This window comes from Pongo pygmaeus, chromosome 19 (genome assembly GCF_028885625.2).
Source record: "Pongo pygmaeus isolate AG05252 chromosome 19, NHGRI_mPonPyg2-v2.0_pri, whole genome shotgun sequence".
NCBI lineage: Eukaryota > Metazoa > Chordata > Mammalia > Primates > Hominidae > Pongo > Pongo pygmaeus.
In genome coordinates, this window is record NC_072392.2 from 11,754,534 (window position 1) to 11,768,877 (window position 14,344).

The 14,344-nt window shown below is 42.7% G+C and overlaps 1 protein-coding gene across 1 annotated transcript in view; it reads left to right on the plus strand.

The window, feature by feature from the left end:
• The window catches only part of DNAH9 (dynein axonemal heavy chain 9), a 379,881-nt gene that overhangs the window by 187,674 nt on the left and 177,863 nt on the right, over positions 1 to 14,344 (plus strand). Inside the window, exons 39-41 of the mRNA XM_054456248.2 lie at positions 6,045 to 6,210; positions 8,675 to 8,777; positions 9,332 to 9,571. Of these exons, the coding sequence (XP_054312223.2) occupies positions 6,045 to 6,210; positions 8,675 to 8,777; positions 9,332 to 9,571 (509 nt within the window). The remainder of the gene's footprint in view (positions 1 to 6,044; positions 6,211 to 8,674; positions 8,778 to 9,331; positions 9,572 to 14,344) is intronic.

A 14,344-nucleotide genomic window follows, 5' to 3' on the forward strand; every position in this document is an offset into this window, starting at 1 on the left:
TTATCACTATAAATTAGTTTGCATTTTCTAGAAATTTATATAATGGAGTCACAAAATGTGCACTCTCTTTTTGCCTGGCTTCTTTCACTCAGCATGATTTTGAGATTTATCCATGTTGTTGAGTGAATCAACGGTTCATTCTTTTCATTCTTGAATAGTAAGATAAAGTATGTAAAACACTCAAAATGATTCCCAGCATACAATAAGTGCTTTGTAAATGGAAGCTGTTATTATAATCATATTAACAACATACTTCTCAAATTTAAGAATCTACATTGAACAATAATTTCTAAGCCCCAACTGCCAAAAACAAAAAAACAACAAAAGCAAACCTTTTTTGCTTGAAAAATAAGTTTAACACAAGCTATGCTAAAACAGAAATAATGTTTTGGGAAAAAATATTCCAGCTTTCAAATAGACAATAACTCCACCAAGTAGGTCAATTCCTAGAGGTCTCCAGGGGGACTTTTTGCAGCTCATTCATCCTGCCAGTCCATCAGATGCTATTTTTCTCAAAATCAGATTTTTTTTTTTCTTTTCTTTTTTTGAGACAGAGTCTCGCTCTGTCCCCCAGGCTGGAGTGCAGTGGCGCGTTCTCGGCTCACTGCAAGCTCCGCCTCCTGGGTTCACGCCATTCTCCTGCCTCAGCCTCCCAAGTAGCTGGGACTACAGGCACCCGCCACCATGCCCGGCTAATTTTTTGTATTTTTAGTAGAGATAGGGTTTCACCATGGTCTCGATCTCCTGACCTCTTGATCCGCCCGCCTCAGGCTCCCAAAGTGCTGGGATTACAGGCGTGAGCCACCACGCCCGGCCAATCAGATGTTCTTTTATAGAGGAGGCAGCTGGCTGATAATACCTGCATCTCTCCTCTCTTTCACTACATCCAGTTCTGGAGTCTCCATTGTATTTCTCTAAACATGGATTCAGAACTCCTTGATACCAGCGGGGGCTGTGCTTCCGACTCACAGTGTGGGTAGCACGCACTTTAACATTTACAGTTGGTCAACCCTTGTACAAAGGGCTTTCCTCACCTTAGTTCGTTTAATCCTCCCCAGCCTATGAGACTATTTCAGTATGGCTTTTGAGTGCAAGTAGTGGAAAATCTGACATTAGTGGCGTAAATATTCTGTTTTTTCCAAGACAGGAATTCTGAAGGTGGGCAGTTGCTAATACCAGGTTAATGACAGTGATATCAATGCTAAGGTATTTGCTAATACCAGGTTAACGACAGTGATATCAATGCTAAGGTATTTGCTAATACCAGGTTAATGACAGTGATATCAATGCTAAGGTATTTGCTAATACCAGGTTAATGACAGTGATATCAATGCTAAGGTATTTGCTGTTCTCTTGCTGCTCCTTCAAGGTGGCAGAATGGCTGCTGCATCAGCCATCACATCTGCATTCAAAAAAAAAACAACAAAAAAAAGTGGTAGTGGGAGATAGTGCCCATGTCCTGACATGGTAACTCTCCAGGAACTTTATAAACTTATGCCTGTGTCTTAATGTTCAAAACTGTGCCACATGACCACCCCAGCTGAAGACCGCCTAAAGAGAAGGAGGTTGGAAATGGTGTCCAACACAGACCTGATGATAGTCCCCATTTTTACAAGTTAATCAAATGAAGCTTAGAGGTGTTAAGGACTTACCTCAAAGTCATCCTATGAGTTAACACCAAAGCTGTCTTATTTCATGAAGCTATGAAGACCTTCTACTTTGATAAGACTTTAAGTCATGCATCTTAATTTTCATAATAGAATGCCAACTCTGCTTCCACTCATCTGATATCTAGAGCATATGGATATCTTTTTCTGCAATAGTCAATATAATAGGCCCTTCCGTCAGTCATTGAAAAAGTCAGCCCTCAATTGACTACTGGGTAGTCATGCACAAACCACAGGTTCATAACACTGACACCTCAAGCTGAGAGAGACAGAGATCTGTGTTCATTCTCCATTCCAGCAGTTTCTCTGAACTCCACAAACCTAGCTGTACTGCTTTCATTCCCTTCATTAAATTACAACATAATGGTCTGCCCTTGGGTTTTGTTGAGGGTTACTATAATAAAAGATTATTTTAAGTTATTTTTTATGCCTTCTGCAAAATCTCAGTTGAAGACCATTCTGTAGCCTGATATCTGCTTTATAAATATCTGTGATATATGCCTCCTAGAATTTGGTGCTCGCAAAATTTTTAGAGGAAAGAAGAGATGGCTCTGTACCAGCAACCTGAGTGAGATGACAAGATTATTGTAATTAAACACAGGTTTAGTTTTGAGCTTTCAAGCAAGCAGTTCATAAAGGAAAATGTGAGGTAAATTTTTATGTGTTTACAGTAACTATGTCATCCTACATTACTAGTGTAATTAAGTTTCTTCTCATTCTGTATTGTTTAGCAATCCCTATTTAGTCTTTATTTTAATTGGTCTGTTTTATGTCTCTTTAACGACTAAGTCTCTTCTTGTTCTTTTTGAAAATATAAATAATTTTTAAAACAAAAGAATTCATAAAGACCCACAAGACAGGATAGTTTAGAAGCAGGATAGGTTAGAAAAGTAGGAACAAAGAGCTTGGTTAAGGCATCAATGGGCTTATAGTTTTAGTGTAGAGAGAGAAGGCCAAAGATCAAGCTCATCACAGTTCTGAATTCTCTTGCCATTTGCATTATTAGCTCAACAAATATTTGAGTGCTTAATTACACTAATTATATAGGAGCTCAGATGTCTGAAACTCTGTACAAAATGAATCTCTGTAACCTGTTTATTATAAATCTCAAGGTTGGACAGAACCTTAAAAGATCTAATCAAATGTCCAATCTCAAAGGGCATTGTGCTTACAGTTATTACAGAAAGACAGCTCTCTCCCACCTAATACCTTTCACTTAATGACACAAATCAAAGTGAAATCATCAAAGATTTATCATCGAGTGAGCAAGACATTCTACTTGGAATTGTGGAAAGTTCAAATATAGTATAATGAAATTGAAGGGGATGGATGGGGTAATACACAAGATAATAAATAAAGATATAGGATATTAGGAGGTAACAAGCGATGTAAAGAGACATGAAGCTGGGGCAGAGGATAGCAGGTGGGGCTTTGAACTTTAGGGCGCATACCAGGGAAGACCTTACTGGAAAAATAGCACCTGGGTAAATAAACACCTGATGGGTGTGAGGGAGCAAACTGTGCTGGCATTTGGAAGAAGAGGATTCGAGGCAGGGGGTACAGCCAGAGCAAAGCCTTGGGTCAGCGAGTGACTCATGATCAGAAACAACTACGCGGGAGGCTGAGGCAGGAGAATTGCTTGAACCCAGGAGACAGAGGTTGCAGTGAGCCAAAACAGTGCCACTGCATTCCAGCCTGGGCAACAGTGAGACTCCGTCTCAAAAAAAAAAAAAAAAAAAGAAAAGAGAAGAAAAAAAAAAGAGAAATGGGGTGCCTGGAACAGAGCTTGAGGAGTAGAACAGGAGAGAAAAACAAAGATGCAAGTTTAGTGGAAGTCAACAAACTGGCTTTTGCTCCAAGTGAGACAGGATGCCACTGGAGGGCATAAAACGGGATGGGCATGATCCAATTTACATTTTACAAGGGTATTCTTGTCTGCTGTTTTGAGAATATGGTGTAGGCAGTCTAGGGCAAAAGCTGGGAGACCATTTGGGAAGATGTGTAGTTACCAGGTGAGAGCAGATGGACAAGGAGAGCAGCAGTGGAGATGGCGAAAAGAGATAACAAATGGGAAGCCACTTTGAAAATTAAATTGCAGTCCGGGCACAGTGGCTTATGCCTGTAATCCCAGCACTTTGGGAGGCTGAGGTGGGCGGATCACCTGAGGTCAGGAATTCGAGACCAGCCTGACCAACATGGAGAAACCCCATCTCTACTAAAAACACAAAATTAGCCAGGTGTGGTGTTGCATGCCTGTAATCCCAGCTACTTGGGAGGCTGAGGCAGGAGAATTGCTTGAACCCGGGAGACAGAGGTTGCAGTAAGCCGAGGTTGCGCCACTGCACTCCAGCCTGGGCAACAAGAGTGAAACTCCATCTGAAAAAAAAAAGAAGAAGAAAATTAAATTGCCCTTCAAGTATAAGATGGCAGTGCAATAGTATCCAGAGAATGGCCATTCACCCTGGTGCAGTAGCTGACACGGGTCTGTGTGGCCAAAGACTGAACCCCAAGCTGTTCCATACAGGTCTCGAGGAGAAATTCAGTCAGAATGTACAAATGACCTTGGGTCTGGGCTTCAGGTGTGGGCTTGAGTTTCCAGGCTTGTTGAGAACAGTCAGAACCCAGAAGTGTGGCGAGAGAGTCACATTTCTTTACATGCCTCATTTGTTCAGCTCCTTCAACATCAACACTTTTCCTGAAACTCAAACCCTCTTCTTCTCCTCCAATGCTACTTGGAAACAGAGTAGCTCACTGTAATTCCATCCTAGGTGTGACATGGAGCAGAGGCCAGAAGGGATCAACAATGTGCCTGTCTTTCCTGGTGGACCCTTTCTTTCTCTGGAGAACCTAGTATCATCTGCCTGAGATAATCCCGTGCGCTCCACGGCCACTTCTTGCTAACTGACATGGTTTTCTCCTCAACGATCCTTTTAAAGCATAAAGAGCTTAATCAACCCAAATTACAGGGTCTGCTTAATTCCAGGGGTTGATTTGAATATCATTGCCTTGGGAGGAGGAGAAACAAGTCTTTCTAAGGAGAGAATTTCCTATTAGAAGAACTGTTCTCAAAAGCATGTCCTTGTCAACCCATTAATTATCTTTCATTTTGACAGATCTCACATATAGTTGTTATATCTTTAGGGGGGAAGAAGGTGTTGTGTGATTAATTGGTTGATAGTGTATGTTAATTGGATGCTAATTAAATTTAAATTTAATTCATATTTGAAACACTTAATTTAACTCAGGACCAGAAAATTAGAATATTCGAGCCTCTTGAAGGAACTTGTCTTTCTATCTGTAACCTTCATATGTCTATTGACACTTTCTCCTTGTTTACAAACTTGTTTTTCAAGAGAAGAAATCAGATGGTTCTTGGAGCTTCCAGCTGTAACAGGAAGTGTTGGTTCTTGCAATTCATAAATATTTCATTGCTTTACTGGAAAAAGTACAGATATCTCCACCCTATTACTTAAGTTTGTTCTAAACAAGTCCTGTCATGCTGGAAAACTGTTAGATTCCTTCCTTTGGCTTGATAATTGAAGAAACCACTCCAGAGAGAGTTTCTGCACTCTGTCTCCAGAAAGGCACCAAGGTGCTCAGACAGAGAACCAGGAAACCTGAGAGCAGGGGAGGGCACCGTTCATGACACTGGAAGCATCTGGGAAATTCTGTGAGGCTGTTTTTTCTACATCCCACCAAGGAAAATCCCATGAGATGAACTCTCTGGGAACACTGTTGGCAAAACATCCATTGACGCCTCTCTTACAGCCTCGGACAGGAAAGGGCATCTACCCAGCCCTGGAAGGGGAGCTGCAGCCTTTATGCATTTTTGCTGCCTTCGGTAGGAGGGCAACTCTACCCAGGATTCAACTATTTGTAAGTTTCCTTGGAGTAGAGTACCTGGCCTTGGGACTGTAAAGATATTTTCCATTTTTAGTATATAAACAAAGAAAACTGGGGACCACAAGTATGACAGAAGCAGCATGGTCTTTGAGTTTTAACCGCTGTGATTTGTATCCAGCCAGTAAAGTTGCTGAGTTCTTTTGAGCCTCAGTTTCGTCATCTGTAAAATGGGATAATACTAATCTCACAGTTATGTTATAAGGATTAAATTAGGTAATTAAGATGTCTAAAAACTTAGCACAGTGCACGTGGTGAGGTGTTCAGTCCCCATTACCGCCTAGTAATTTCAGTTTCACTTTCTGGTCCTGTAGAATGCCTGTTGGGAGCAGCAGTAGCTGTTATTGTTGTCTTTTGCGTTGCTGTTTTTTGCACACATGCAGGCAGCACCATTGCTTCTCCTTGACATCTTTGCTGTCTCAGTACTGGCATCTGAGATTTGAGCCGCCTTCCCTCACCGACTGGCTCTCTCCCCAGCTGTCCTGGAGAAGCCTCTGGAAAAGAAGGCTGGCAGAAACTATGGCCCTCCAGGGAACAAGAAGCTCATCTATTTCATTGATGACATGAACATGCCTGAGGTGGATGCCTATGGGACGGTGCAGCCACACACCATCATCCGGCAGCATCTGGACTATGGCCACTGGTAAGAGCGCCCATGTAGAGGGACTGGCCCAAGGGAGCAGAGCCTAAGGCAGGGCTGAAGGCCAGTCTCTATTCTGCTTGAACGGCAAACCTCAGCATAGCTCTGGTGCCAGATGGGAATCTCTGTGGTAAACCACATTTCTCATGCAATTCTCTATTTCCCAGAGTCGTTCCTTCAAACAGGGGCACTAATATTCACATGAAACGTTTAGCCAGAGAAGACACTGAGCTCTCATCTAAGGAAAAAAAACCTACTTTTTGCTTCAAGACTCATCTCCAAAGTTGCCTTTTTCAAGTGCCCGAAGCAGAATTAACCACTTCCCCTGCACCATGGCCCCACAGCACTGGGCATGTGCTTCAATGATAACACCTAACACACGCCAGGCGCAGTGGCTCATGCCTGTAATCCCAGCACTTTGGGAGGCTAAGGCGGGTGGATCACAAGGTCAGGAGTTCGAGACCAGCCTGCCCAACATGGTGAAACCCCGTCTGTACTGAAAATACAAAAATTAGCCAGGCGTGATGGCAGGCGCCTATAGTCTCAGCTACTCGGGAGGCTGAGGCAGGAGAATAGCTTGAACCTGGGAGGCGGAGGTTGCAGTGAGCCAAGATCATACCACTGCACTCCAGCCTGGGCAACAGAGCGAGACTCCATCTCAAAAAAAAAAAAAAAACACTACCTAACACCCGGTACCATGCAGCATGTCTGCAGACCTTCCAGCCTCAGTGCCTTCAGAGCAGCTCAGAGGGCTGGATAGTATCTCTTGCGACAGCATAATTTTTAATGGCAAAAGTCTGAACTTACTAGGAAAAAAAAAAAAAAAAAAGTAAGTCACTGATTTGAGACAACTTTGACTCACCTTTCTACCGCACACTGAATCTGCTGCTGAGAAAGAGTGAGAAGAGAGAATTCAGAGAGAAGAATGATAGTTAAGATGGCAACTTGAGTTTCCTTCCCTTCCTTCCCAAAATCTTTATTGGATGTTTGACCTATGGAACTGTTTGCAATCTCCACACTGACATTTGAGCAGCTTAATTTCATGGGCAATAATTAGAGTCAAGCTAACTAGTTTTACTTTAGATTCATGGTCACAAACCTTAAATGGGAAGTAGAAGCTTCCTGGAAATTCTACCATATGGCCTTAGTATGTCTACTCTCAGAAATGTCTATTTCATTCTATCTTCCCTCTCTTTGAACTTCCCACCACACCTCAGCTGATGACCTTGCCTTGTCAGAGAACACAGATGCCGCTTCCATTTCTTGTTTCCACATCTATACAACTCACCCGTGTCCCCATGTATCTCTCCTCCACCCTCCTGTTACATCTTACCTAAGCCCAAACCATCCACCAGCCTCTTCATTCTACTGTCTGCCACTCATCAATCGGTCCCCATCTCCTCATTAGCTGCTTCACATCATTTAAACTTGCATAAACAGGTTGGGTGCAGTGGCTCATGCCTGTAATCCCAGCACTTTGGGAGGCCAAGGTGGGCGAATCACTTGAGCCCAGGAGTTTGAGATCAGCCTGGCCAACATGGTGAAACCCTGTCTCTATTAAAAATACAAAAATTAGCTGGATGTGGGGGCACATGCCTGTAGTCCCATCTACTTAGGAGGCTGAGGCAGGAGAATGGCTTGAACCCGGAAGGTAGAGGTTGCAGTGAGCTGAGATCTGCCATTGCACTCCAGCCTGGGTGACAGAGCAAGACTCCGTCTCAAAAAAAGAATAAATTAAAAATAAACTTGCATAAATTTATTCTATTGGGTTAAAAAATTACTTTCTAATTACTGTTCTGTCCCTACTCTCTTATCTCCCAGTCACTCCTCAGTCCACTATTATTTGATTTCTGTTCCCTCCACTGTTCTTGTTAAACTACTATCTGCATCATTATTGCAAAATCCAAGAAATCCTTTGCAAGCTTTTCCAGCTGCCTTATTTTGTTGTTGTTGTTCTGTTTTGTTTTGTTTTAGGCTTTTAGAGGCCTGAAGCCATAGTTTTTAGTTTCTGTCTCTAGTGATAAGTGGAAAAGAGGGATGAGGAAAGGGCATTACTGGCCCGACCAGAGACAGAAACTAAGAACCCATGACTGCATTCTCTCCCTTAGACACCCCTGCTGGAGTCACTACCTTTCTTATTCTCCCTGCAGCCCTTGATGTGGTTGACCACTCTTTTCTTTTGAGAATACTGGCTTCCTTTGCCTTTTGGTATGGTACATATCTCTGATTTTTCTCCTACCTTTTTGTCCATCCTGCCAGCTCATCTTCCTATGCTATTTCCTTAGATATTGAGGTACCTTGCGAATCTGTCCTGTGCTCTTATCTCTTCTCGATCCCTGCCAGTGGATCTAGACTTTTTTATCACCCAAACACATGAACAGTAGGGCACATGCTACCTCACCTTGACAAAGCACTTACCTGCCTCGGTCCTCAGACACCTTTTACCTAGAGCTTCTGACTGTTCCAGGTATGATCGGAGCAAGCTGTCCCTAAAGGAGATCGCAAATGTACAGTATGTTTCCTGTATGAACCCCACGGCAGGCAGCTTCACCATCAACCCCCGGCTTCAGGTACAGGAGGAGCCATGGGACCTGGGTCCTAATCCTATCTTACTAGAGCTGATGCCCCTTGATTATAAGTATAATAATTGGCCTTTTTCCCCATGCAGCCTCTCAGAATGGTAAATCAGATAGAATGCCAAATTGCATCTCTAGGGGAAAAGAGAAACTCCTAGACTTAGAGTCTCAAGATTGGAAGGGGTCATAGATTTCATCTGATTTGATCCCTCCTTCTTCAGATGAGGGAGCTTCAGAGAGATGAATGACTTTCCCAGGGCCATATGGATTCTCAGTATCAAATTCAGATTTGGACTCAGATTCTCTGAGTCCAAATTTAGTTCTCTTCCTACTGCCCCAGGCTGCCATCTTTAACTGAAGGTGCTTTGCCTGTTATTCCCCTAGTCATTTTAGGTTCAACCTAAATTTGGGCATAGTGTGAGAGATGGGACCAAAATATAGATTCAAAGGCTGTATAAGAATTTTCCGTTATTATCTCCAAATTCAGAAGAGGTGATTTCTACTCCATGGTAATGGATGTTGAGCTCATGCCTTTGTTTCCTGTACAGCGTCACTTCAGCGTGTTTGTCCTCTCCTTCCCGGGGGCAGATGCCCTGTCCTCTATCTACAGCATCATCCTCACTCAGCATCTAAAGCTCGGAAATTTCCCGGCATCCCTGCAGAAATCCATCCCCTCACTGATCAATCTGGCCCTCGCCTTCCACCAGAAAATTGCTACCACATTCCTACCCACAGCAATCAAATTCCACTACATCTTCAACCTCAGAGATTTTGCCAACATTTTCCAGGTGAGTTCATCGGCTCCGAGACACCCTAGGGGCTTAGTGATTATCCAGATGCTCTGATTCTTAATAAAAATAAGTAGTTAATGCCCAGCTCATAGGCACAGGCAAAGCCACTGTTCATATGTAATCATGAACAGAAGCAGGTACACACAGTGCCATGGGCTCCATGAGGGAATGCCCTCAATAAAATAAAGTTTCCTTTGCCAATTAAATTATTTCTTAGTAAGCAGCAGGCATCTCTGAGTTGGTTCCCTGGGGGCTGCGGAAGGCTCAACACCTTGGAGATAGTGTTATATAATGAGCCCGGTATGCCTGGGAAGAAAAATGGCCCAAAAGAAAGAAAGAACTATTTTGGATCTCCCATTGGTACACTTATTGATCTTGGGATGAAAAAGAATGTTCCCCAAACTGTGCAAGATAGCTCTGCTTCCTCAAAAAGCCACATTGTCATACTCCTAAGATGCCATCTGCCAGCCCCTAAGAGGATCTCAGTCCTAAAATTCCCAGGTTCGTTTCTAGGCTAAAGCTGTTTCAGATCTTTCCAACTGCTTATCTGAATAGTGATGGCATATCTCTGCCCATTGCTTCCCATTGCTTGGCTCATCACCATCAAAGTCTCCAGAGGGCCATCTAGCAAACCTAGACCCTTTCTTCCATCTGGTCAGATGTAGTATCCTCATGTAGCCAAGTCTACAACTCTCCCATTCTGGACAAGAATCTGCAGAAACTCATTTGCAGAGAGACCTTCCCCCAAGTAACACTGGGTTAACATTGAGGGAATGATGCCTTTTACACCAAGCAGAGGCCACACCCATAAAGAAGTGTCAAAGTGAAGTGATCAGGCAGTGACACCACCTTCCAGTGAGAGCCCATGTAATTGTAATTAATTTCCCAGAGCAATTATGCAGGTAGAACTTTGAGCCAAACCGTCAATGCTCCAGACCCTGACGACATACGGCCAGGTTGTTCCAGTCAGAACTCCTGACTGTAAGAAGCAGAAACCTACTAAACCCTTGTTCAGAGACTCAAGAGCTATGGACCAGGAAAGCTTCACCTGAAGGTGGAATCAATGAGCCCCTCAGAATGATAAGTCTCTGAGAACACATCCAGGCTAGTTCAGGATAGCACTCCTGAATCAGATGTAGCTCCCAAACTTTAACTCATTTTAAAAATTAAAAACAAACAGAGACCCACATAGATCATATATATTTGCCCAGGAGCACAAGGCAGCCAGTAAAGGAACTGGAATCTAGGTCTTTGGGTTCCTGGCCTGGACAACTTTCCACCACACCTTTCTGTCCTCATCTGAATTTCCAATGAGGATAATAAGGATGTGATGGTTAAGGCAGCAAGAGAGACTCAGCTCTGAGCCTTTAAAGCCTGCATCTCTGCAGGCCTCAGGACTAGACAGCAGCAAAGTTTGTGCTTACCCACAACTAGCTCCCATTTTATGAGCATTCATTGAGAAAGACTTTTTCACCACACAATCTCTCTTTTAAATATTACTGCAGCTCTATGAAGTGGGGGTGTTACTAGGTGGATTTTTCAAATGAAAAAAAAAAGTTAACGTTGTTTGATCAAATCTACACTGCTCCTAAGTGACAGAACTGAAGGGAGAAGCATCAATTATGCTCCATTTATCAGAAGCAACCCAACCTTAGCTTCTGCCTGGAACAGTGGTCTTGTCACCTGTACAACCTGAAATTTAATACTCATGACAACCCTTTGGGATAGACATTGTTATCCCAATTTAACAGAGGCTCAGAGAAGTTACTAGCTAGTCAATGACAGCACGAATGGTCAGGGAGGTTAAAAAAAAAAAAAATTCTCATGGAATAGCAAGGAGTTTAGCCCAGTGGGAACGACGAGTGATATGGAAAGGAGAGATGAGGTTGGAAAGGTAACTTGAGACCACAGTGGGCCCTACTTAACAGTTAGACTTTAGTCTGTAATAATAGCTAACATTTACTAAGCACAGTGCTAAGCCTTTTACATCTATGAATGCACTTAATCCTCACAACAACCCTAGAAGGTAAAATACTGATTATTTTCAATTTAGAGATGACAAAACCAAGCCACAGACAAATCAGTCTCTTGAGCGTGACTGCGTGATCGCATAATGGTAAGCAGCAGCATTGACAGAACAGCTAGAATGTTCAGCCCTGCTGTGGAGGTAATTCAGGGTGACAAAAGCCTTCCGGAGGAAAGAGTGCACCTTGTGGTAGTGGTCACTGATGCAATATCAAGGAGGAACCAGACAGCAGAGACATGGGAGTGGAGATTGTTCCCCTGGCCTGTTTCTCTGCCTGATTCAGTTAGCCTGAGTGGAAACCCCCTGAGGTCTTCATCCCAGCCAGGCCTCTTTGCAGCCTGCCAGCTGTCAGCTGCTCCAAGTGTGGAGAATGCGACACCCCTGGAGTGCTGCCTCCCTTCTGCTACGTGGTCCCTTCACTCTCCTACTCTAACGAGTTTCAGGCTCATAGCTTGACCACAATCTCCTCCTACCTGCTGTGAAAAGAAAAGCCTTAGCTAAATTAAGTTTAACAGTGTTTAACTGATCAAAGAACAATTCACGAATCCGAACTGGGCAGCCCACCGGGCCAGAGTAGGCTCAGAGAGACTCCAGCATAGCCACGTGGTGGAAGAAGATTTTTGGACAGAAAAGTGAAAGTGATGTACAGAAAACAGAAGTGAGACACAGAAAGGGCCGGACTGGGTTACAGCTTGGTGTTTGCCTTATTTAAACACAGTTTTAACAGCTGGCCACCTGCAATTGGGCGAAACTCAGTGATTGGCACAAGAGTAGTTACAGTCAATTTACACCTCCTTTTAACTTACAGTTCACAATGTACAGAGCAACTTTTAGACCAAACTTAAAACACATCAGCAGGCAGCTTTAGGCTAAACTTGATTTAACACTCCCTTCCTCCCTGAGTGTCTAACCAAAGGCCTGATTGAGCATGTCACCAACTCTGCACCATCTTAGATAATTATGTGTTGCACTGAGATGGGGTGGTTTAATGTCTATAGCTTGGTGTTTGCCTTATTTGAACACCAGTTTTAACAGCTGGCCACCTGCGACTGGGTGAAACTCAGTGATTGGCACAAGAGTAGGTTACAGTCAATTTACACCTCCATTTAGATTACAGGTCACAATATACTGAGCAACTTTTAGGCCAAACTTAAAATACATCAGGAGGCAGCTTTAAGCTAAACTTGATTTAACACTCCCTTCCTCCTTGAGTCTGACCAAAGGCCTGATTGAAGGGTATAGAGGGTGGTTTAATGTCTACTAGGAGACAGGCACTGCCCAGAGTACACTGTTGTTTTCCTTTATCCACCTTGATCCCAGGCTCAGTAATTCAGACCTCCTCTGTACTCCCCTCACTCTGTTCAGATCAGAACAGAATTTGATAGTGCTGTCATATGGTTTGGCTCTGTGTCCCCACCCAAATCTCATCGTGAATTGTACTCCCATAATTCCCACATGTTGTGGAAGGGACCAGTGAGAGATAATTGGAATCATGGGGGCAGTTTTTCCCATACTGTTCTTGTGGTAGTGAGTAAGTCTCACGAGATCTGACGGTTTTATCAGGGGTTTCCGCTTTTGCATCTTTCTCATTTTCTCTTGCCACTGCCATGTAAGAAGTGCCTTTTGCCTCCCGCCATGATTCTGAGGCCTCCCCAGTCATGTGGAACTGTAAGTCCAATTAAACCCCTTTTCCTCCCAGTCTCAGGTATGTCTTTATCAGCAGCATGAAAATGGACCAATACATGCTCTGAATAGCAGAAATCACTAACCATTCCCATCTCAGTGCAACACATAACTATCTAAGATGGTGCAGAGTTGGCATATGACATGCTCACATTTACTCAGCCTTAATTGTCAACCACCCTGACTATTTGGCTATAACAAGATTTATAAACTTCAACTGATGGCTTGCCTCACTGTAAAACACAAAATTCTAAAGGTCAGCACTCCTGATTGTTGCTTTTTCTTGTCCTCTGCATTTCATATATGGCAGGTACCTAGGAGAGCTGAGAAGGAGACAGAGGCTGGGATAAACATCTGGGTGGAGCCAAGGAGACCTAATGGAATTTCTTTTTGCTTTTAAAAAACTTTTATCAAAGTGAAACATACAAGTAGAAATGCACAAAAGCCACAAGCATACCACTTGGTTAATTATCACAAAGGGATCTCACCTATGTAATCACCACTCAGATCAAGAAAGAAAACATTCTAAATATATCCCTGATGTTCTCCTTTGCACCTTCCATTCATGCTTTCCTGCTTTCCTCCTCTTGCCAGCCCTACATATTGTCTAAACTTCTAACATCATAAATTATTTTGACCTATTTTTGAACTTTATATAAATAGAATATATAGCCAATATCACTTTGTATCTTTGTTCAGTATTATATGTGTACCTCTATTTTTAATAATTATTACTTTTTGACTTAAAGAGTAACAGTTATGTTTCTTTCTTTTCAATCCTTAAATTTTTTAATTTCTTTTTCTTGTCTTATTGTGCTGGCTACAACTCAAGTAAAATGTTGAAGAGAAGCAATGAGAGTAGCATTTTGACACAGTCCTAATTTTACAGGGAAACACTTTTAATAGTTTGCCATTAAATATGATGCTCTCTACTGGTTTTTCTGGGTACCTTTTACCTGATTAAGGAAATATTTTTCTGTGTATAGTTTACTAAGAGTTTTAATTATGAATATGTGTTGAAACTTAATAAATGATTTTTCTGCCATCTGTTTAATTATATA